This window comes from Elephas maximus, chromosome 19 (assembly GCF_024166365.1).
Source record: "Elephas maximus indicus isolate mEleMax1 chromosome 19, mEleMax1 primary haplotype, whole genome shotgun sequence".
Lineage (NCBI taxonomy): Eukaryota > Metazoa > Chordata > Mammalia > Proboscidea > Elephantidae > Elephas > Elephas maximus.
In genome coordinates, this window is record NC_064837.1 from 6,198,915 (window position 1) to 6,224,261 (window position 25,347).

The window sequence follows — 25,347 nt, forward strand, 5'->3', positions numbered from 1 at the left end:
AAGTAGGAGGTAGAACAGGAGCACTAAACATGTTATTAGGCCAATTAGCTGGAATGTCCCATGAAACATGACCCTAAACCACCAAATGCCATGAGGTTTTTGGCTGTACACAAGCAGCCTCAGCGGCTACTCTTATTTTTATTTTTTATTTTTTTTGGTAATTCTTGTATATATATCTATTACACAACTTTTGTCAATTCAACTTTTTACAGGTGCTCGACTTATTGACAGCAATTACAATAACTGACTGTAGCAACCCTACCCTTAAACAATGTGGTATTTCCATCACCATTAACTTCCCCTTTCCCCATCCCTCCCACTTCTGCTGTTGTTGTTGTTGTCGTTAGGTGTCAGAAGTCAAGTCAGTTCCGACTAACAGCGACCCTATGTACAACAGAACGAAACACCACTCGGTCCTGCACCATCCTCACAATCATTGTTATGCTTGAGCCTATTGTTGCAGCCACCTTGTCAATCAATCTCATTGAGGATCTTCCTCTTTTTCACTGACCCTGTACTCTGCCAAGCATGATGTCCTTCTCCAGGGACTGATCCCTCCTGATAACATGTCCCAAGTATGTGAGATGCAGTCTTGCCATCCTTGCTTCTAAGGAGCATTCTGGTTGTACTTCTTCCAAGACAGATTTGTTCATTATCCTGGCAGTCCATAATATACTCCATATTCTTTGACAACACCGCATTTCAAAGACACCAATTCTTCAGTCCTCTGTATTCATCGTCCAGCTTTCACATACACATGAGGTGACTGAAAATACCATGGCTTAGGTCAGGTTCACCTTTGTCTTCCAGGGGACATCTTTGCTCTTCAACACTTTAAAGAGGTCTTTTGCAGCAGATTTGCCCAATGCAATGCATCTTTTGATTTTTTGACCGCTGCTTCCATGGGTGTTATATTTAAAATGTGGATCCAAGTAAAATGAAATCCTTGACAACTTCAATCTTTTCTCCATTTATCATGATGTTGCTCATTGGTCCAGTTGTGAGGATTTTTGTTTTCTTTATGTTGAGGTGTAATCCATACTGAAGGCAGTGGTATTTGATCTTCACCAGTAAGTGCTCCAAGTCCTCTTCACTTTCAGCAAGCAAGGTTATGTCATCTGCATAACGCAGGTTGTTAATGAGTCTTCCTCCAATCCTGATCCTCCATTCTTCTTCATATACTCCAGTTCCTCGGATTATTTGCTCAGCATACAGACTGAATAAGTATGGTGAAGGATTACAACCCTGAAGCACACCTTTCCTGACTTTAAATCACTCAGTATCCCCTTGTTCTGTTAGAATGACTGCCTCTTAATCCATGTACAGGTTCCTCATGAGCACAAATAAGTGTTCTGGAATTCCCATTCTTCTGAATGTTATCTGTAACTAGTTATGATCCACACAATCGAATGCCTTTGCATAGTCATTAAAACACAGGGAAACATCTTTTTGGTATTCTCTGCTTTCAGCCAGGATCCATCTGACATCAGCAATGATATTTCTCACTTCATGTCCTCTTCTGAATTTCTTGGCAGTTCCCTTTCGATATACTGCTGGAGCTGCTTTTGAATGAGTTTCAGCAGAATTTTACTTGTGTGTGATATTGATGATATTGTTCAGTAATTTCTGCATTCGATTGGATCACCTTTCTTTGGAATAGGCATAAATGTGGATCTCTTCCAGTTGGTTGGCGAGGTAGCTGGCTTAAAATTTCTTGGCACTTCCAGCACTGCATTCATTTATTAAAACATCTCAATTGGTATTTCACCAATTCCTGGAGCCTTGTTTATGGCCAGTGCCTCCAGTGTTGCTTAGACTTCATCCTTCAGTACCGTGGATTGCCGATCATATGCTACCTCCTGAAATTGTTGAACATCAACCATTTCTTTTTGGTATAGTGCCTCTATGTATTCCTTCCATCTTCTTTTGATGCTTCCTGTGTCATTTAATATTTTCCCCATAGAAGCCTTCAATGTTGCAACTTGAGGACCAAATTTTTTCTTCAGTTCTCTCAGGTTGAAAAATGCCGAGCATGTTCTTCCCTTTTGGTTTTCTATCTCCAGGTCTTTGCACATGTCATTATAATACTTGGTCTTCTCATGCCACCTTAAAAATCTTCTGTTCAGCTGTTTTACTTTATCATTTCTTCATTTCACTGTAGCTACTCGATGTTCAAGAGCAAGTTTGAGTCTCTTCTGACATCCTGCCAGTATTTGAATACTGGTGGCCCAGCTTCCAGCATCACAGCAACACACAAGGCCCCACAGTATGACAAACTGACAGACATGTGGGGGTCCTGCCTCTGGTAACCACTAATAAACTTTCTTGTCAATACATTTGCCTTTTCTTGTCTTTTTGTATAAGTGAGGTCATACAATATTTATCCTTTTGTGATTGACTTATTTCCCCCAGCATACTGTCTTCCCTCTCCATCCATACTGTAGCACGTATCAAGACTTCATTTCTCCTACTGGCTGAGTAGTATTCCATTGTATGTATGTAGCACATTTTGTTTATCCATTCATCTGGTGATGAACATTTAAGTTGTTTCCACGTTATAGCTATTGTGAATAGTGCTACAATAAACACTGGTGTACAAGTCTCTGTTTGAGTCTCTGCTTTAAAGTCTTTTTGGTATATTCCTGAAAGTGGAATTGCTGGGTCATGTGGTAGTTCTATTTTTAGTTTTTTGAGGAACCGCGACACTGTGTTCGACAATGGTTGTACCATTTTGCATTTCCACCACCAATGGGTAGGGGTTCCAATTTCCCCACATTGCATCTCACAGATTTTTATATTTTCATTTGTATATTTGTTTTTTTATTTTAACTTAGTTGAAAAACATTTTTAAATTTCTTTTGAGACTTCTTCTTCGACCCATGTGTTATTTAGAAGTGTGTTGTCTTGTCTCCAGATATTTTTGGATTTTCTAACTACCTTCTTGTTATTGATAGTTGAAATTTCATTGTGGTCTGAGAGCATACTTTGTGTGATTTCTATTTTTTAACTTTAGTAAGGGGTGTTTTATGGCTGTGGATGTGGCTTATCTTGGCAAATGTTCCCTATGAGCTTGCAAAGAATGTGTATTCTTGGTTAAAGTATTCTATAAATGTCAGTTAGATCCAGTTGATTAATAGTGCTGTTCAGCTCAGGTGTATCCTTACTGATTTTATGCCTGCTAGATTTTTTTAGATCTATCAGTTACTGATAGAGTGGTGTTGATGTCTCCAACTGTAATGGTAGGTTTTTCTATTTCTCCTTGTGGTTCTATCAATTTTTGCCTCATATATTTTGATGCTCTTTTAGGTCGTACACTTTAAGGATTGTTACGTCTTCTTGGAGAATTGATCCCTCTATCATTGTGTAATAGCCTTCTATCTCTTATAATTTTCCTTGCTCTGAAATCTGCTTTGTCTGGAATTAATATAGCTCCTCCTGCCTTCTTTGGATTAGTATTATCATGGTATAATTTTTCTCCATCACATTACTTTTAATCTAGCTGTGTCTTTTATATTTAAAGTGAGTTTCTTATAGACGACCTATACTTGAGTCTTGTTTTTTTCTTGATCCACTGTGATAGTCCTGTCTTTTAGTTAGTATATTTAGACCATTCACATTTAAGTTATTATAGATATAACTGAACTAACATCTACCATATTAGTAATTTGGAAACGCTGATGGCCTAGCGGTTAAGTGCTGCTGACGCCAACCAAAAGGTCAGCAGTTCAAATCTACCAGGCGCTCCTTGGAAACTCTATGGCGCAGTTCTACTCTGTCCTATAGGGTCGCTATGAGTCAGAGTCGACTCGATGGCAACAGGTTTGTTTTGGTTTCTTTTTATATTAGTAATTGTTTTCTCTTTGTTGCCCTTTTTCTTTCTTTCTTTCTTTTTTCTTTTTTAGCTTTTTCTGGTTTTATTTCGGCATTTTGTATGATTTCATTTTCTTTTTTCTCTTAGCATGTCAATTACATCTCTTTAAAAGTTTTTCAGTGACTTCCCTAGAGTTTGCAGTATGCATTTCAACTAATCTAAGTCCACTATCAAATAACACTATACTGCCTCCTCCTTTATAACATAGCTGTCATACGTTTCACTTATCCATAAGCTACAATCATCCAATATATTGTTGCTGTTATTATTTTAAACAAACTGTTGTCTGTCACATCAGTTAAGAATAAGAAATATAAAGGATTGTATTTTACCTTCATTATTCCTTCTTGAAATCTCTTTCATTATGTAGATCTACGGTTCTGACCTGTATCATTTTTGTTCTCACTGAAGAACTTTTTAAAACATTTCTTACAAGGCAGGTCTACTGGTGACAAATCCTCTTAGTTTTTGCTTGTCTGAGAAAATCTTTATTTCTCCTTTGCTTTTGAAGAATAATTTCACTGGATACGGAATTCTTGATTTTTTTTTTTTCCTTATTTAAAATACTTTAAGTATTACACTCCAATCTCTTTTTCATTCAATTTTAATCCTGTATTTTAACTCAATATTATCATTTCAACAAGTAATCAATATAAAACATTAATGAGCTTTATAGAGTTTTTTGTACCAAGTCTTCAAGATTCAATATGTATCTTACACGTACAGTGCATCTCAGTTTGGACTAGCCACCATCCAAGTGCTTAGTAGCCACCTGTGGCTGCCATACTGGGCAGCACAGCTCTAGGGGAGTCTTGCTCCAACAATTACACACTCAGCCTAGGGGTGATTGACACATATCTCTTCTGCTTACAACTCGTTGGCCAAAGCTGCTCATCTGGCTCTACCAACCACAGGGATGTGGCAAGGGCATGCCTACCACCTGCCTTAAAGCAGAGGTGGGAATATTTGGGGAGCATCAATACTAACCACCAAGCCCTCCTTGGCCAACACTGCCCTCACCAGGGCATCCGACTAGTTGGTCCTTCCTCCATTATGAACGTCTTCTGGGCCAGGATTCTGTTTTGGCTTGGCTTTGTTCTTCACTTGGCCATGAGGACTGGGAGGCGGATATGCCAAATCTTGCTGTAGATGACACAGAAGACACTGGTACCAAGTTCTTTTTTAAAAAATAAAAAATTCCTGAAAGTGGGAGGTGAATACTAACAAATTGAGGTAACTGGACAAGCCAAAGGCTTGGAGGTTAAAGAAGCAAGAGGAGGTATTTGTGATCATTAGGGTCATGTGTCAACCTGGCTGAGCCATGATTCTCAGTGGTTTGGCAGTTATGATGTAGTTGGGCAGTCATATGATGATGTGATCACTTACATGATGAGATTTAATATAATGTGACCACGTCCATGATGGGACCTGCTGTGAGTAGCCAGTCATTTGGAAGGAAGTTTCCTTGGGCATGTGGCCTGCATTGAATACAAGTGGACATTCTGACAAGGCTTATGGGTTTTTGCTCACTCTGGGTCCTGCAGCTGGCTCCTGTTTGTCTGGTCTACTGTTTGCAGGACCTGAGCTAGCAGCTTACCTGTGGTCATGCCTGCCAATCTTGGGATTCATTGGTCTTTGCAGCCTGTGAGCAACAGCCCTGCTTTCTGACCTGCTGATCTTGGGTGCATCAGCCCCTGTGGCTACATGAGTCAGGAGACACTTCCAGGCTGATCCACAGATTTGGGGCATGCCAGCCTCTACGACTGTGTGAGGCATTTCCTTGATACAAATCTCTCTATATATGTATAATTACTCACTTTACTGGTTTGTTTCTCTAGAGAACCCAGCCTAAGACAGGATTTGGTACCGAGAGTAGGGTGCTGGTCTAACAAATACCTAAAATATGGAAGCAGTTTTGAAACTGTGAATGGATAGAGGTTGGACAATTTTAAAGTGCCTAAGAGTAAAAGCCTAGATTGCCTTGAAGAGACTGTGGAATTATGGACATCAAAGACAATCCTGGTGAGGACTCAGAAGGAAGTGAGGAGAGCTGTTACACTGGAGATGGCAGAGATGGGGAGAAGCAGCAGCAGAAAAATGGCAGCAGAACCAGGAAACCAGCATGAGACAGTGCTGGAGCAGAACCATAGAGGGAGAGAGCTGAATGTCTTTGCACAGGAGGCTTCCTGGCAGAGTGGAGTGCCTCCGAGCACTTACTGGTGGAACAAGGCTTGCTGACCCACAGAGCAAGAGAGCTCTGTACCTTCGAGCTGAAGTTTACTGGCAGAGTGGGATGCCTCCAGGCACTTATCAGTGGAGCTACAGAGTTTTAGAACACTTGCCCCAGGAAGGCAGACACAGGCAGTGAGGCCTGAGGGGCTGAGAGGACAAGGAACTAGGAAGCAGAAGCTGCATAGACAAGGAACACAGGAAGCAGAGCTGCCTCAGTCTCGAAGGGTAGGGCTACGACCACTGGGGCCTCAAAGGGTGGGCCACTCAGATGGTCTAGGAGAATGGGGCTGCCTAAAGCTGAGGGAGCAGAGTTGGTTTCCCAGTGGGCCTGAAAGGTAGAGCTGAAGCTCAGGGCCAAGGGGCCTCCACTCAGAATCCAGAGAGTGTGACCAATACACAGAGTCTGGAGGGCAGGCCCATTGTCTAAATGGTCTCAGAAAACAGGATTATTTCCAAGCCTTGAAGGTTAATGTAATGTGTTCTGGTGACTTGCTTAGTGCCTGTTATCCCTTCTTTCCCTCCATTTTCTCCCATTTATAATGGAAATATCTAGCTTGTCTCTGTTCCACCTTTGTCCTTTGGAAACAGATTACTTGTATTCTAGATTTCACAAATGAAGAAGAATATTTGAATTTTGGGCTTGGAGTTGATTTAAGACATGCTATGACATGATGGGGTGAATGTGCTTTGCGTGTGACAAGGACATGAATTTAGGGGGGTCAAAGAGTGGAAAGGTATGGTTTGAATTGTGTCCGCCTAAAATTTGTGTCAACTTGACTAGGCCATGATTCCCACTATTGTCCCAGCACTGTATGATTGTCCACCATTTTGTCATCTAATGTGATTTTCCTATGTATTATAAGTCCTACCTCTCTGATGTTAGTGAAGCAAGATTACAGACAGTTACGTTAATGAGGCAGGACTCAGTCTACAAGATTAGGTTATAACTTGAGCCAATGTCTTTTGAGATATAAAAGAGAGAAGCAAGCAGAGAGATGGGGAATCTCATACCACCAAGAAATCAGCGCTGACAGCAGAGCGTGTCTTTTGGACCCAAGGTTCCTGTACTGAGACACTCCTCGACCAGCGGAAGATTGAAGACACGGAACTTACCTCAGAGCCAACAGAGAGAGAAAGAGTTCCCCTGGAGCTGGCACCCTGAGTTGTGACTTCTAGCCTCCTAAGCCGTGAAGGAATGAATCTCTGTTAAAGCCTTCCACTTGTGGTATTTCTGTTATAGCAGCACTAGATAGCTAAGACAGCATTCATGGAGCAGATGGATTTTTCACTCATTCTTTACATTTGCTAACACCTTTAGCTTATTTTATGGTTGCTTCTTTGCTGGAGTTCTTGGCGTTCCTAACCCCCACCACTTATGATACCACAAGTAGGAGGCCAGGAACACGATGACTGTCCCCCAAAACTGTATAAACTATAAGATGATGTGCAATGATTATTTTTTTGTACTGGAAGCTCTTGGAGGGCGGGATCATAACTTTTTCTTCCTTGGATCCCTCATAAACCCAAAATCCAAACCCGTTGCCGTGGAGTTGATTCTAAGTGATAGCAACCCTACAGAACAGAGTAGAATTGCCCCACAGGGCTTCCAAGGAGTGGTTGGTGGATTTGAACTGCCAACCTTTTGGTTAGCAGCCAGAGTCTTAGCCACTATGCCACCAGGGCTTCTGAATCCCTCATACTATCTGGTGTATAATAGATGCTCAATAAACTTCTGAATCCCATTTCTTTTTGTTTGCATGCTTTCTGTCTTAGTCATCTACGGCCACCATAACATAAATAGCACAAGGGGATGGCTTTAACAAAGAGAAATTTATTTTCTCACAGTCTAGTAGGTGACAAGTCTAAATTCAGGGCGTCAGCTCCAGGGGAAGACTTTCTCTCTTCGGCTCTGGAGGAAGGTCCTTGTCCTCAATCTTCCCCTGGTTGAGGAGCTTCTCAGGTGCAGGGACGCTGTGTGTAAAGGACACACTCTGCTCCTGGTGCTGCTTTCTTGATGGTATGAGGTCCCAAACTCTCTGCTTGCTTCCCTTTCCTTTTATCTCTTGAGAGATAAAGGTGGGTGCAAGCCACATTCCAGGGAAACTCCCTTTACCCTGGATCAAGGAGGTGACCTGGGTAAGGGTGGTGTTACAATCCCACCCTAATCCTTTTAACATAAAATTACAATCTCACAATGGAGAGCAACCACAGAATACTGGCAATCATGGCTTAACCAAGTTGAAACACACATTTTTTGGGGGGGACATAATTTAATCCATGACATTCCACCCTTTGTCCCCCCAGGAATCACATTCTTGCAACATGCAAAACATATTCATGCCATCATATCATAGCAAAAATCTTAACTCCACGTCCAAAATCCAGACATTCTTCTTCATCTGTGAAATCGAGACTACAACTTAACTCCTTCCGATGGTACAATGGCAGAACAGGCACAAGCAAATGGGGAAAATGTAGGAAAAGTGCAAACAGGCACCAAGCAAGTCAGCAGAACACATTACTACATTAGCCCTCAAAGCTTTGAAAAGAATCCTCGGTTTTCTGAGACAATTTACACAGTGGCCCTGCCCTCTAGACTCTAGGTGTTGGCCACACTCTCCAGATTCTGAGTGGAGGCCCCTTGTGCCTGGGCTTCAGTTCTGCCTTCCAGGCCCACTGGGAGAGCAAACCTGATCCCTGGGCTTTAGGAGAAGGGTTCTCCTAGTCCATCTGAGTGGCAACTCCACCCTTAGAAACACCAGAGGCCATGGCTCCACCCTTTGAAACCCCTGAGGTCATGGCCATATCTTTTGAGTTGAGTCAGCTCAGCTTAATGTGTTGTCTCTTCAGTTTCTGCTTCCTGGTTTCTTAGCCTCTGGGCTCCTCCAGCCTCATTCCCACATCTGCCCTGCTGGAGCAAGTGTCCCAAAGCTCTGTAGCTCCACAGATAAGTGCCCAGAGGCACCCCACTCAGCCAGGAAGCATCCTGCGCACAGGCACTCAGCTCTCTTGCTCCACGGGTCGGCTCCAGTGCTGTCTGGCACCGGTCTACTCATTCTGCTGCTGCTGGTTCTCTGTCACTGTCGCAACTCCATCCTTTCACAGTTTCAAAACTGCTTCCACATTTTGCGTATCTGTTACAGCAGCACCCCACTCTCTCGGTACCAAATTCTGTCTTGGTCGTCTAGGGCTGCCCTGAGAGAAATACCACAAGTGGATGGCTTTAACAAAGAGAAATTCATTTTTTCACATTCCAGTAGGTTACAAGTCCAAATTCAGGCATCAGCTCCAGGGGAAGGCTTTCTCTACCTGTCGGCTCTGGACGAAGGTCCTTGTCCTCAATCTTCCCTAGGAGCTTCTCAGGCTCAGGGACCCTGTGTCCAAAGGACGTGCTCTGCTCCTGGTTCTGCTTTCTTGGTGGTATGAAGTCTCCAACTCTCTGCTTGCTTCCCTTTCCTTTTATCTCTTGAGAGATAAAAGGTGGTGCAAGCCACATCCCAGGGAAACTCCCTTTACCTTGAATCAGGGAGGTAACCTTGGTAAAGACGGTGTTAAAATCCCACTCTAATCCTTTTAGCATAAAATTACAATCACACGATGGAGGACAACCACAGAATACCGGGAATCATGGCCTAACCATGTTGATACACACATTTTTTGTGGGGGGGAATAATTTAATCCATGACAGTTTCCAAAGATAAATCCAGTGGAAATCTTAATCTTTCTTTGTAGGTTGGATGTTTTTTCCCCCTCTGGCTTCATTCAAGGTTTTATCTTTATCTGCAGTTTAAATATGATATGCTTAGGTGTAAATTTTTTGATATTTATCCTCCTTGGTAAAAAAAAAAAAAAAAATTTCATTTGGTGTTCTCTGAGCTTCCTGGATCTGTAGTTCGGTGTCTGTCAGTAATTTTGGAAAATTCTCGGCCATTCTTACTTCAAATATTTCTTCCATTTATTTCTCTCTTTCCTCTCCTTCTAGTATTCCCATTCGGCATATGCTATACCTTTTGTAATTGCCTTACAATTCTTGAATATTCTGCTCTGTTTTTGTTTTGTTTTTTTCAGTCTATTTTTTCTCTTTGCTTTTCAGTTCGGGAAATTTCTCTCGGCATATCTTCAAGGTCACTGATTCTTTCCTTGGCTGTGTCCAGTCTACCGAGGAGCTTCATCAAAGGCATTCTTCATTTCTGTAACCGTTTTTTTTTTTTCTAGCATTTTTTTTTTTATTTTGTCTTCTTACATTACTCATCTGGCATGTCATCCACTTTTTCCACTTGAGCTGTTAGCATATTAATCATAGTTATTTAAATTTCCAGGTTGATAATCCCAAATATGAGCTATATCTGAATGTGGCTCTGATGCTTGTACTGCTTCTTCCTACTGTGTTTTTTGCTTTTTAGCATACCTTGTCGTTTTTACTGAAAGCTAGACATATCAGGTAAAAGGAATGGAGATTCTTTTTGCTGAAATTCCCTGTAAAACACTGTTGATGTTGATGTGGTGGTAAGGTGTGAGGGAAGAGGAAGCATTCTCTAATTCTATGATTAGGTCTCAGTCTTTTAGTGAGCCAGTGCCCCTGGGTTGTGACCTTCACAAGCGCTTCTCAGCTTTTTTTTTTTCCTTCCCCCTTTAGATGAACCAAAAGGGCTAGAGGGGGCTACAGTTGGGTATTTTCCTTCCCCCATTTCAAAGGCTAGAAGGCAACCGGAGTTGGTAATCCCTTTCTCCCACATGGAAAAGGCTAGAGGGAGTTGGAGTTGAGTATTTCCCTTCCTCTACTTTGATTAACCAGAATCAGTTGTCATGAAGTCACTTCTGACTCATGGTGATCCCATGTGTGTTGGAGTAGAGCTATGCTCCGTTAGTTGTTTTTCAGTGGCTGATTCTATGTTTTGAAGTAGATCACCATGCCTTTCTTTTATGATGCCTCTGGGTGGACTAGGACCTCCAACATTTTAGTTAGCATTAAGCTTTTACACCCCCCACGGACCCCCCACTTTGGTTAGGCTCTGAGAGAACCCACAGTGGTTACGCTGTGGTAAAGTAATAGCCCTTGAGGGCAGGCTGTTGCTAGGAGGACAGGGCCCTATTTCATCATGGCAGCTTTTCCCCTCCTCTTTCGGGAATCATGAGGGGATTTTTCTGAGATTCACAGTGAGGACCTGGTAGGGATCCTGGAATTAAAACTCCCGAAAACGTGCCCCCCTCTCCCCCTAAGGCTGGGCCTCCAGGAGTTTATCTTTCAAGCTAGTCCACACTACCCACCCAACCCAGTGCCCACTAGTCTCCAGCAATTAGTCAATTACTCTTTAAGTATTTCTACCCGATGCTGGATTCAGCAGAAACTAGGACCCAGAATTGGGTAGAAAGTGATTCTCTCTATCAGCCTGTCTTTCTCTCCAGTTCTCTCTGCGGATCTAAGAAACTTGTAAGTGCTCAGCAGTCACATGTGGCTAATGGCTCCCTTACTGGACATACAGCAGTAAGGCATTAAAATGAACCGAGCTCAGCTACATGCAACAACATAATGAATTTTACAAACATAGTGTTGAGTGAAAGAAACAAAATAGAAATATGTGTAATATGATTCCATTTAAAATTAAACCCTGTTGTTTGTGGTTGACATGTAATAGGTAAAACTATATTTAAAAAGCAAGGAAATTATTATCATAAAAGTCAGGATAGTGGTTACCTGTAGGGGTCAGAGAGATTGTTGCGATTGGAAAGGGACACACTGGGGGCTTATGGGATGCTGACGGTGTTCTTTCCTGACAAGAATGGTGTTACATGGTATTTGCTTTATAATCGTTAAACTGAACATTTATGTTTTATGTACTTTATGCACATTTCAGTTCTCAAAAAAATGAATGGGGAAAGAGTCAAATGGCTTCACTTGCAGCCCTGACATAGCTCCATTTGGGGCTTTCACAATGAGGTTTGGGAAGAGAGCAGGGGAAATGGCAGTTCTGCCAATCTTGGTGCCACCCAGAGTTGAATTCTAACATGGACTTTGTGATCTGAGGAGTAGGCGTTAAATATATGACTTGGTGTGAAGAGTGAATAGGGGCTTGTAGACTGGGCATAGAGGAGGGACAAACAGGGAGATGGACACAAAGGAGGACAGGAGAAGAAAGGTTTGAATGAAAACAAAAGAAATCACCCTCCCTAAATTAAATACAAATTAGAGTATTTAGGTGGACCATTACCTGGTTCTTCCCACATAGAATAGTCCTAGGTAGCAAAAAAAAAAAAAAAAAAAGTAGCAAATAGTTGTAGCTAATTTGCATTAGATCCACAAATAACCTTTTCATTTTCCAGAATTCTCAGTGAAAACTCTTTGACCGAATTACGTAAGGATTCGTTTGAAGGCCTGCTATCCCTCCAGTATTTGTAAGTTAGTTAATCGTATTTATTTCTGAGTTTTTAGTTATATGTAAAATGAATAAGGGGCTTGGATAAGATAATCTTTACATTTTTCTTCCAGCAATATAATTCTGCAATTCTGTATGTCTGTAGGGACCCAGCCCATCTCTAGCATTAAATATCTCCTGTCCATTTCCAATTTTAATTATAGAGACAAAAGACAGACTAAAAAAGAATCTTTAGTTATAGAAGAAAAGTGGCAATAAGGTCTGAGTAATTACAGACACCCATATGAACTTTGTTTTATAAGTGTCCGTATACTATCTGTTTATATTTAGTCTATAGCCTGTGGTCTGTTTTATAGAGCCCATAAGCTAAGAATGATTTTTATATTTTTAAAGGATTTTGAAGAAAAAAAAATTATGAGACAGAGGTTGTCTGTGGCCAGCAAAGCCTAAAATATTTACTCTCTGGCCTTACAGAAAATGTTTGAAAAAGTTGGTTTAATAGAACAAGAGGAATTAAGATTAACCTCTGTTTGTTGCCTAAAGGACAAGAAAATAGAGGATGCCTACATGAATTTGAAGGCCATTAACCCAAAATATTTTGATAATTGAATTAAGTTAGTATTTAAATATTAAATATGTAACTAAACAGTTGAATTATGTAAACAATACTAAAAGAACATATTTAGCTACCAAGGACTGGTGTTAAGGATTTCAGGGCAGAAATTGTTTTGCCATATGACAAATAAATGTTTCAAATGATGGTTAAGTAGTATATTTAGAAATGTTTACACTAAGTAAACATATCAGAAATGCCCCTAACCCTTTACTAAATACAAAATAAAAATCTCTCCAGCCCTTTTGCCAAGGAGGGAATACTTGCATGGCATTTATATCTGTTTAGAGATAAGGAAATACTATGTCCTTTGCCATAAAAGCTTGATTTTTATCCTTTGTCCATGAAGCCTGGAGTTGTATGCGTCATGAACTCTTATTAAGCTATTTTGATGATGCTCTTTAGCAAATGGATTCTTCTTACAAGTTTAGAAGGCTTAAGAGAATCGGGGATAAAAAGCCCGACATGATACTAAAAGTAGTCCTTTAAATTATCAAACCTTTAGGCCTTAGTGGGACAACCAGTTTTGCATTGATCTTCTTGGGCACCTCTGGCATCTGGGCTCCCAAACCTTATAAACACAATCTGGAGAAAAACAAATGAGATAACTGCTCTATGGAGCAGGCCCTTCCTTACTTCTACTTTGAAATGCTTTGTAAGCTAGTTACTTCCTGTTAATGTATGTATTCTCATCCATTAAAAAAATGTGAATCAGTATAAAAGTTAAAAACATTATGTCAAGTACTGTGCCTAGCGTTGGTGGTACAAAGATGTGTAAGACAGCATTCCTAACCTTCTAGAAACTCTTGATGTGCAGGGGAAGCAAAGGCATAAACTTGAACCATACCACAATAGGCTCTAAGTGGAGGGCTGAGTGCTGCAGAGGCACAGAAGAGCCATGAAGTAATAAAAGTAAACTTCTGCGTAAATAGTCATTTTCCTTTCTCACTCCTTAGCTATTCATTCCTTTAATAAATAATTGAGTTCGCTTTATGTCCATCTATCAGTTTTAAACATTGTAGGCAATGCAGATAAGCAAGACCTAGCCCATGCTTTCAAGGAGGAAATGGGATACAAAGATACCTATATTTAAAAAAAGCAATAGATGTGGGCACTGAGAGGTATAAATTGTTTCTGGAGCACAGAGGAGGGAGCGAAGATTTCCAACTGGACCAGGGAAGACGTTTCTAGAGAAATGCCATTTGAACAGGGCCTTGAAGGGCCATTGAGTATCACCTAATAGACATGTTGGGAAGATTCTAAGATTGCAAAAGGAGGGTGGGGAAAAGGCAAAACATAGGAAGTAGAATGTGGGTTTGAAGAATGTCCTGAGTACCTTTGGGTGAAAATAGGGAGAGTAGGAGATTGGAGCCAGATCTTCTAGGCTTTGAATGCCAAACTAAGGAGTCATCATGGAGCACCATGTTATCACAGCAATGCTCTAGGATAAGTTGTTCTCAAACTTTAGTCTGCATCAGAATCGGGGCTTGTTAATGCACAGATTCTGGGCTTTACCCCCATAATGACGGATTCAGTGGTCTAGAGTAGGGCCAAGAATTTGCTTCTTCAGTAAGTTCGCAGGCAATGCTGGTCTTTGAAAACCACTGCTGGAGAATTAATCTGTGTGCAGGATGGATTAGAAAGGGAGAGACTAGAGTTGAGACACCAGTCAGAAGATAGTTATGCCCATCCAGTAAAAAGTGAGGGACTAATGTGGGCTAAATGGAAATAAGAAGGTTAACTATAGTCAAGAATGGGAGTTTTCAAATGAAAATCCACTTCTATGTTTTTTTTTTTTTTTCCTGAGTCACCACTGTGCAATTGCAGCAATTGCATGCATGGAAGATTAAAAAAAAAAAAAAAAAACTGGTTGCCATGGAGTTGATCCCGACTCATAGCAACCCTACAAGAGAGAGTAGAAGTGCCCCATAGGGTTTCCAAGGAGCAGCTGGTGGATTCAAACTGCTGATCTTTTGGTTAGCAACGTAGCTTGCTGTAGCTCTTAACCACTGCGCCACCAGGGCTCCCATGGAACATGACGGCAATAGGAAACCAAACATAGATTTTTATTAATATGATAAAAGTATTATTCTAAATTAATTCAAAGTTCTGTGTTTATTAGAGGAGTAAAGTAACTCCCTTTCAAATCATGTCAAATTATGTTATTTCTTCTGGTATTGAGCTGCCTAGAAAAAGAGAACTAAGCCAGGAAGGTGTAAATGTGAGAATATTCCTTTTAATATTATCAATTATAATTATACCAAGGAATAAAACTGTAAGTTCACTGAGTCTAATCAATTGTCCTACTCTCAGGAAAGAGTACCTCCAAAATCTATCGAGATCCGTGGTTGTATGTTTTGTTTATGAAGGTGAGACTCCTAGGAGAGGTGAGGGCACACTTAGGGGCCTTGAAGGTTTAAATAAGCCTTGCTAAGGTTTAGAGTTTAGATAAAAGCTTATTCAATATTATTCTGATCTCTGCCATTTATTCCTACTAATTTAATATTGAATAGCTAATCGAGGCAATATTTTCCTTTTACTTTTCCTAGAGATTTATCCTGCAATAAAATACAGTCTATTGAAAGACGTACATTTGAACCACTACCTTTTCTACGGTTTATGTAAGTTATAAAAAAGACTTAATTCTATTTAGAATCTTTATAAAACCTAATTGTAAATCTTTTTGCTGTTCATTTTGAAATCTTAAACTTGTATTAGTGGAAAGCTACTAAAGTTATGTAGCAAATCCTTTTCCACTCTGTCAAAGATTAGCGTGAGAATTATTACACAGATAAGAGTGACTCATTCTAGAGCACTGGTTCCCAACTGGGGCAGTTTTGCACCAAGGGGACATTTGACAATGTCTAGAGGCATTTTTGGTTATGACAACTGTGAGTGTGCTACTGGCATGCTAGTGGGAAGATGCCAGGAATGCTGCTAAACATCCTACAACACACAGGACAGCCCTCACAACAAAAAGTTTGTTGTTGTTATTTGTGAATTCCCGTTGAGATGGCCGTGATTCATGGCGACCCCATGTACAACAGAACAAAGTGTTGCCTGACGCCATGTTATCTTCATAATGATTGCAAGAAAAATTTACCTAGGCCAAAATGTCAATGGTGCTAAGGTTGAGAAACCCTGTTCCAGAGAAGTAAAGATCACTTAATCTAGGTATTTATTATTTACTGTTTTGCACCTAATATGTGTAAACAGGAAAGTATAAATCATAAGCAAATATCTTCCATAATGAGATTTCCTTAGTGTCTGGAGGGAGCATTGAAGTTACTTTTCACCATATATAAATTAGAATCATTGCCAAAGGAAGGGTGTTCTGAAAGAATATCTTTATTTATGTATTTATTTTCTCTTGCTTGTGTCTGTTTGTAGAAACCTTGGCTGCAACTTAATCACAGAACTTGGCTTTGGAACGTTTCAGGCCTGGCATGGAATGCAGTTTTTACACACATTGTAAGTGAGATAGAAGATGGACACATGGGAAGAGATTATGTGTGAAAACATCGTACGGAATCAGTTAGCTGGGTGTATGAGCAAGTAGAACTTCTGAAACACGTATGTCTTAAGATCGATTTTTTCAAATGAGGAAACTAAGGTACAGAGAGGCCAAGAGACTTGTCTAACTCATATGTGGCACGTTCTGCTTGCCCTAGTACTGACCTTTGCATGGTCATTAAAAGTCACCGAGCAAGTAACACGCAAATGAGCATTGTCGTGGGAATCCCAGTGATGCTGCTCGGATGTGGGGTTGGTCCTAGGAATTCTACCTTTGACTTTCACTTTGATTCAAGCTCACATGTAAAGTTCCTCACTGCTTAAATGTATGCAATGTACAGCCACAGAGCACAAGGCTTAGCACGGAGTTCTCCAGAGAGCAAAGGGTTAGGGTGCTTTCCCAGCCATCAGCTTCTTTCAGATTGTAAAGTAAAAGGAATTCCCGGAAACATGCCAGAGTGCACTTCTCTCCCTAGCCACCCAGAACATTATTTTTCAAAAAGTATGTATCCTTTTCAAAAAGTTAGGAATTATCTATGCCTAGGAGGAACCTTTGAGGCATGAAGAAAAATGGTATTTCTTAAGCTATAGTGTGGAAAATGTTAATAACGAAAACACATTGCTCTAGCCTAATTGCAGATGCCTTCTTTCCTGACTACTCTTCAGACAAAAAGTGTGGGTTTTATTCTTTTTCAGCTAGAAAATTTTGTGATTTCTCTTTGACACAAGCAAATCGTAGTGGGTATGTTCACTGGCCTAAAGGGAATTTTGGATGAAAGATGGAGGTTCTTCTCTAAATATGACTTTGGAAAAGACTGGTGGTTCAGCAATCCATTTCACACAGTTCATTTTGGGTGTGTCTGAAGCCAGATTGACAGGCCCTGCAGATGCCAATCTGTAGCCACCTCCCCCCACCGTTAATTTGCTGATGCTGAACTTGGGGGAAGAAAACTTCAGGGACGCTTTTTCTTTTGTCGGCACCAGAGACTCTTATGAAGAGTCCATGATAAAAGACCAGAGAGCTGGATCTTTAGGTCCCACACCAAGAAACTTTGGTAGCTTCAATAGCAAGGTCGTAGTGTCCCTGGTAAAAATTCAGTTTTCATATAATTATGTTGGCAACATAGGGGGAAAAGTGGGTATCACACTTTAATTAATGAAATCAATGAAAAACGTTCACTGACCACTCTGCGTCAGGCCCTGTACTAGGTGCTGGCTGTACAAAGAGGAATAGGACAGGACTTTGTCCCCAAGAAACTTTCAGAATGGAAGAAGGAAGTGGAGGCTGATGAGAAAGCATAGAAGAGCCACGCTAGGATCCCTGCGCAGGGTAACAAGGTAGGGGGATGACAAAGGAGTGGAAACGGAACCCCCTAAAACCAAACTCATTGCCGTCAAGTCGATTCCAACTCACGGCATGTAGGACAGAGTAGAACTGCCCCACAGAGTTTCCAAGGCTGTCGTCTTTATAGAAGCAGACCACCACATCCTCCTTCAGTGGAGTGGCTGGTGGGCTCGCAGTGCCGATCTTTCGGTTAGCGGCCAAATGCTCAACCGCTGTGCCAACACAGGGCTCCAGAGGAAGGATAGGGGATTTGAAAAAATTCATAGAAAAAGTGGATGGAGGAGAGACCAGCTTTCTTATCTCAAATTTCTGTGTTCATCTTAAAGAACAGAGAAGGGCATTTGCTAAATAGTAATGAAAGAATTAGAGCTAGCTAGTATTGGTAATAAGTGAATAAACATGTGATTCCAACAGAGGTATACCCCTAAAAAGGAGCCCTGGTGGCACAGGAGTTGAGTGCTCAGCTGGTAACTGAAAGCTTGGCCGTTCGAACCCACCGGCCACTCCAAGGGAGAAAGATGTAGCAGCCTGCTTCCATGCAGACCACAGCCCTGGAAACCCCACGGGGCAGTTGTGCTCTGTCCTGTACGGTCGCTGTGAGTTGGAATCAACTCGACAGCAACAGGTGTGCTCCTAAAACTAATTCACAGTTACGTTGAAAAGATTGGCACAATTGCCACAATACGGGTTGGAACCTGGGCTCCTTTATTGTTTTGGGTCAAATTTTTCTAACAGGTAATTTACCACAGGTGAAAAATAAGCTTTATTGCATCTCTTTCCAAAGGCAAATTGCCAAGAAAAGATGCCACCTCTAAAAAGCTAAGTAATTTTATGACCTGAATGGCATAGCACTGGAGTGTTTACAAGTTGAAACAGTATTTTTCCTGCATTAAAAAAGTTTTTTAAAAAGGTCCCAGCTGAGGTGGATTTATCATGAGTAGAACAAAGCTTAAGCCTCAGGGCCTCTTACTTGCATAGCCCCCTTTCAAGGTCCTGGGAGGGGCCCTAGCAATTTTTGTACTTATAATTTTGCACTTTTTTATTAGAGAGAATTTCCCAAATTAGATAAGCTTCAGGCTGAACAAAACCTAGGTTCCAGCTGATTATAACCCAGTAAGTCTCTTGAAAAAGAGCCCTGGTAGCTCAGCAGTTAAATGCTTAGATGCTAATGGAAAGGACAGCAGTTCAAACCCACTAGCACTCTGCGGGAGAAAGATGTGGCGGTCTGCTTCTGTGAAGGTGACAGCCTTGGAAGCCCTATGGGGCAGTTCTACTCTGTCCTGTAGGGTCACTGCGAGTCGGAATCAACTGGATGGCAACGGTAGCAGCAGCCGCCGCAGATCTCCTGAATGAAGCCTCTGTGTTGTTACAAACACCAACTAAAGAACTTAGAAGTGTAAAGAGTTAGTCTTTTCTGAATCTTAAATCCACCTCAAAGACATGCCAAGACCTTATTAGTAAAGCAGCGCTCTTTGAATAGTAGTAGTAATGTTTCTCTTTCAGATGAAATCAGGAATGAAAGATATTGTGGAAAACAAGCAGGGGTTGATAATCCTAAATGTTAAGTCTACCTTTTATTTCTGACTTTAAAATGCTTCTCTTTTATTCATCTACACAGGTCCAGACTGGTGGCTAATTAAAAAAAAAAAAAAAATTCTTTTAGTCAAGTTTATTGGTTCTAACAATACAAGCTCCATGATTTTAAAAACGGATGGAGTCTACAACACAGAGAGGCTATACCTTATTCAGATGGAGCACGTTCACATGCTGGTTTGTCTGTGGCACACCAAGGTTGTGCCAAACATAAGCACCAAGAGAGAATAAGATGGAAATCCAAGCCTTATCCCTATTGAATTATTTGCCCCACTATTGGCAATATCAGTGAGGTAGGTGAGGCCACACTCTGAAGGCCAGTTGAGCTTCATCACAGAGATGTGCTACTGCTCCCCCAGTCAACTAGCCTTGGTTCCCTTTAGATAGAGTTAGACACACAAAAGATAACACACTTCAGGATGTTGTCACCACTTTTGGGGATGTACTGGAATCCTGGCAGCCGCTTCTTAGAAAGGCATGAACATTAAAGATGAAAAGAAACAACTTGGGTCTGTTCTTTGGAGTAACTTAGGGTAGCTGTTTAATTTGTAATGGTTCAAAAGTGTTGAGACCATCACACCCAGCAACTATTATGCTTATCTTCTCCCAACTTCATCTTATTCTTCCCACCCAAGCTATCTTCTTTTCTCTCTGAAGCTTAGAAATTCTTCCTATGCCCCATGACATTTCTTTAAAATCTATATTTGTTAGGTATTTTGTATTATGTTCCATGCACTACACTAAGTAATTTTACTTATTATACCAAGTAAGGTAGCATCCATAACGCTCTTACCATGGTGCTTGGCCCACAGTAAATGCTCAATGCATGTTAGCTCATGATGTACCTCATTTTCGTTTTTCTCAGTAACTCTTGTGATATATAACTCTTGTGATATAGATATTATTATCCCCATTTTGCAGATGAGGAAATTGAAACTCAGAGATGTTGGGTAGCTTGCCTGGGTATACACTGTTAGTAAGTGGCAGAACCACTTAAGAGATTCACAGTAATTCTCTGTGCAGCTCTAATGTGAGTGTATGACGGCAGTTTGGCTTTTTGGCATTGTGTCTTGAAGTTGGTTTCTAACTTAGGTACGACTGTTCGAGCAGAGAACTTCATTTTCCTATGAAAACCCCATGGAGCTCCTCGCCATGCCATCCCGGGGTAGTCCTAGGATTTCTGCTCACTGGCCAGTGCAGATATGACACCATTACCTCTGAGCACCTACTCTGTGCCCACCCCATGCTAGGTGCTTTACACATGTGCTTTCATTGAATCTTGAAACTACCTTGTGTGATAAATGGTGCTACATAAGGCTCAGAGGAGTGAATTACTCAAGTCCCTTCACCAGATGGAGCAGGGTCAGAATTCAGCCCAGCTCTGCCTGATTCCAGGGCCCTTGCTCCTTCCACTGTTCCTCTCTGCTTCTTTGTAGACGCAGTCAGAGAATCTTCTTCCAGGCTCTTCTCTGAACTTCGATTCAAAGATAGGCTAACCATTTCAGGTTCTTTAGGTTTTACCCCTGAGAAAGTTTCTGTGATGTAGTCAGAGGTCTCGTATTAAGGAGCTTCATGTGGGCAGTCATGTTCTCATGGCTCATGGATCTATGTAGATGAGTAAAGGAAAGGGGCCACTCCATCCCCAAATACTTTCATACGTATCAGAACAGAGTCCAGGTCACTGCTTATTTCTTTGATTACCTTCCTCCAAGGAACCACTTTTCCTCTGCCTGCCTTGAAATTCTAGAATAGATAGTTTGGGAGCTTTTCCTATTTTAAATTTATTTTCACTGCCTGCTTTGGACATTTTTTCAGCTAAAGCTGTTAGGATTTCAGGACACTCAGGACAGTGATGACAGACTTCAGTCCCCAATTCTTCTCTGTCTCTTCAGTTAATAGAGAGGAAACATAGCCCATCTGTCTGGACCTGTGTAGAAGAATTGGGAGAAAAAAATATAAGAGGCAAGAAATGTTCCCTTATGTTGTGAGCCACCTTTCATCTGTCTCATTGTCCTATAGCAAAAGGCTTATGCAGAATATTTCTGTTTTCTACCAGAGACACAAGGGAACGATTAGTCCAAATGACTAATGGACCACAAGTACTTCAGCCTCCACCAGACGGAGTCCAGCACAACTATATGGTGCCTGGCTACCACTAGCAACTGCTCTGACAGGGATCTCAATAGAGGGTTCCAGACAGGGCTGGAGGAAAATGTGGAAAAAAATTCTAACTCACAAAAAACAAAAAACCCAGACTTACTGGTCTGATATAGACTGAGAAAATCCCGAGAATATGGCCCCTGGACACACTTTTAGCTCAGTAATGAAGTCAGTCCTGAGGTTTACCCTTCAGCCAAAGAGTAGACAGGCCCATAAAGCAAAATGAGACTAAATGGGCACACTAGCCCAGGGCAAGGACAGAAGACAGGAGGGGACAAGAAAGCTGATAATAGAGAATCCAGGGTTGAGAAGGGGAGAGTGTTGATATGTCAGGGGATTGGTAACCAATATCACAAAACAATATGTGTACTAATTCTTTAATAAGAAGCTAGTTTGTTCTGTAACCCTTCATATAAAGTTCAATAAAAATAAATGAATATTAAAAATTAATTTAAAAAATCCTTTCAGGCACACATATATATATGTAATGTTTGATAATTATTAAATATTAAAAGTAAATTTTATTGAAAATGTATCTTCTAAAAAGTATATTTGTATTTTCTTCTTCTAATAAGATACATTTAAAAAATAATTTAGAACAATATTTCTTAAACTTTGAATTTGGGACAGACTCTGAGCTAATAAAAAGTATTGCCACATCTTTCTCCCATAAAGATAAGCCCATGAATGTCACATAGGCAATAGACTAGGAGTCAGGAGTTCTGGTCTCGAAACTCATTAACTAGCTAGCTGTGGGACCGTAAACCTATCCTACAACCCCACTGCACCTTAGTTCATCTGAAAAGTGAAGGGATTGAACCAGAAGTGGAAATGATCTCAAATGCATTGTCTACTGTAATTCTGTAAAACCATTAGCATCATTTAGTTTGTCCAAAAGAGTTGCAGAGTCCCCCAAACTCGAGCTGGTAAGTCATTTCTCTCAACCACGCACAAGCTTGGTGTAGAAAAGAATGCTGGAAAGGCAGGGGAAGGAAATAGGATAATAGAGAGGGTCCCCATATTTTGATTTCATTAGGGACAAATTTGAGGATACTAATGTCAGTTGGAGAAGGGCTCTTTAGTTAAGAGGAAACACTAAGCTGATGGCTGTGAGGTCGTGGACGTTCTGTTAAGAAAAATCAGAGGCTGAGCGGGACCACAATAGTAGGTTATGGACAGAGTGGGAGAGAAATGTAGAAAGAAATTCAAACTCATAAATAAGACCAGACTTACTGGTCTGACAGAGACTGGTGGATTCCCCGAGAATTTGGCCCTAAGACACCCTTCGGACTTGGAACTGAAATCACTCCCGAAGATCTCATTGTAGCCATACAGTAGACAGGCCTATAAAATAAACAATAACACCAGTGAGGAATGTACACCTCAGAACAATCAACTACATGTGACCTAAAGGGCAGCATTTGCCCAAAGGCAGAGTTCAGAAGGATGGTAGGGGCAGGAAAGCTGGGTGAACGAACATGGGGAACCCAGGAAAAAACGGAGAGAGTGCTGACACATTCAGAGGTTTGCAAACAATGGCACGAAACAAGCTGCGTATCAACTGTTGAATGAGAAACTACTTTCCTCTGTAAACTCTCAGCTGAACAAAAATAATGTGTTCAAAAAAAAAAAAAAGGAAAGAACGAGCAGAGGGTTGGAGAACTGAGGTAATTTGGGAGGAAGAATACAAAACTTTGCTACATTGTGTTGGCTGTATATTGCGTTAGGAACCCTGGTGATGCAGTGGTTGAGAAGTTGGCTGCTAACTGAAAGGTCAGTGGTTCAAACCCACCAGCTGCTCCTTGGGAGAAAGATGTGACGGTCTTCTTCTGTAAAGAAGCAGAAGATCCAATACAGCCTTGGAAACCCTACTGGGCATTTCTACTCTGTCCTATAGGGTTGCTATGAGTCAGAATCTCCTCCAGGACAAAGTTTATATATATATATAGTCTAATTGTCATTCTTAATGGCTGGGGGAAAAGTAGGCAGGAAGAGATACAGAGGTGACTGGGCTTACTTGCGTAGAACCCATCAGTGAACCTAACGGCTTTAAAAAGAAAAGAAAAAGGAGCCCTTGTTTGAGGAACCATGCTCAACCAGACATGTGACACTCACATTCTTTCCCCTCATAACTCCTTACTGAATATTAACTACTGTTTTAAATCAAACTCATTAATAGTACTAAAATAAATCTGGAAGAATGCACTAGGCTAGAAAGAATAGGGGAGATCACAAGGCAAGAACAAGCTCCGTGGCTCCCAGACACACCACTTACTAACTCTGAGTTTGGGTGAAGAACAGTCTTCATTCCCCTTTTCTCCGTCTACCAACACATATGATCTCCGGCAACTGGTACTCTGAATATTGCAACATTGTTCTTTTTTTCAAGGAGATATGATTTGGCTACCATAAAATAAAATTCACCGTTTTAAAGGGTACAATTCAGGGGTATATTCACAAACTGTGTAACCATCACTACCATCTAATTCTGGAATATTTCATCACCCCAAAAAGAAATCCCATACCCTCCCTCCAACCTCTGACAACCACTAATCTACTTTCTGTCTCTATAGATTTGCCTATTGTGAGCATTTGGTATAAATGGAATCATAAAATATGTGGCATTTTATGTCCAGCTTCTTTCACTTAGTATAATAGGACAAAGTAGAACTGCCCTATAGGGTTTCCCAAGAGTGGCTGATGGATTCAAACTGCCGACCTTTTGGTTAGCAGCCAAGCTCTTTACCACTGTGCCCCCAGGGCTCCACGTATCAGCACTGCTTTCCTTTTGATGGCCAAATAAAGTTCTACTGTGTGGATATGCTACCTTTTGTTATTCCATTCATCAGTTAATAGTCATTTGGATTGTTTCCCCTTTTGGCAGTTATGAATAATGCTGCTATGAACATTTGTGGATAAGCTTCTGTGTGAACTAAAGCTTTTAATACCCTTGGGCACATACCAAGGAGTGGAATTGCCAAGTCACACCGTAACTCTGTGTTTACCCTTTTGAGGAACTGCCAACTTTTCCACAGTGATTGTGCCATTTGACATTTGTGTGAGGGTTCCAATTTCTCTACATCTTTACCAACCCTTGTTATTGTCTTTTTTTTTAAATAATTTATTTCATTTCTTGTTGTTGTTGATATTATCTGTCTTTACAGCCATCCTAGGAAATGTGAAGTGGTATCTCATTGTGGTTTTGATCTGGATTTCCTTGATGGCTAAATGATATTGAGCATCTTTTTGTCTGCTTATTGGCCATTTATATATCTCTTTGGAGAAATGTCTATTCACATCCTTTTCCCATATTTCAATTGTGTTATTTGTCTTTTTATTGTTGAGTTGTAATAGTTCTTTATATATTGTGGGTATAAAAACAAACAAACCAAACCAGTTGCCTTCAAATCAATTCCGACTCATAGCGACCCTGTAGGACAGAGGAGAACTGCCCCATAGGGTTTCCAAGGAGCAGCTGGGGGATTCAAACTGCTGACCTTTTGGTTAGCAGCTGAGCTCCTAACCATTGTGCCACCAGGGCTCCGTACTGTGGATACTAGACCCTTATCCCCTGGATGGTGCCAATGGTTAATGCGCTTGGCTACAAACTAAAAGGCTGGAGGTTCAAGTCCACCCAAAGGCACTT

The 25,347-nt window shown here is 41.0% G+C and overlaps 1 protein-coding gene across 1 annotated transcript in view; it reads left to right on the forward strand.

The window, feature by feature from the left end:
* LOC126063005 (leucine-rich repeat-containing protein 37A2-like) overlaps nucleotides 1–25,347 on the forward strand; it is a 79,451-nt gene that overhangs the window by 28,821 nt on the left and 25,283 nt on the right. Inside the window, exons 3-5 of the mRNA XM_049861085.1 lie at nucleotides 12,425–12,496; nucleotides 15,640–15,711; nucleotides 16,481–16,561. Coding sequence (XP_049717042.1) covers nucleotides 12,425–12,496; nucleotides 15,640–15,711; nucleotides 16,481–16,561 — 225 coding nt within the window. The remainder of the gene's footprint in view (nucleotides 1–12,424; nucleotides 12,497–15,639; nucleotides 15,712–16,480; nucleotides 16,562–25,347) is intronic.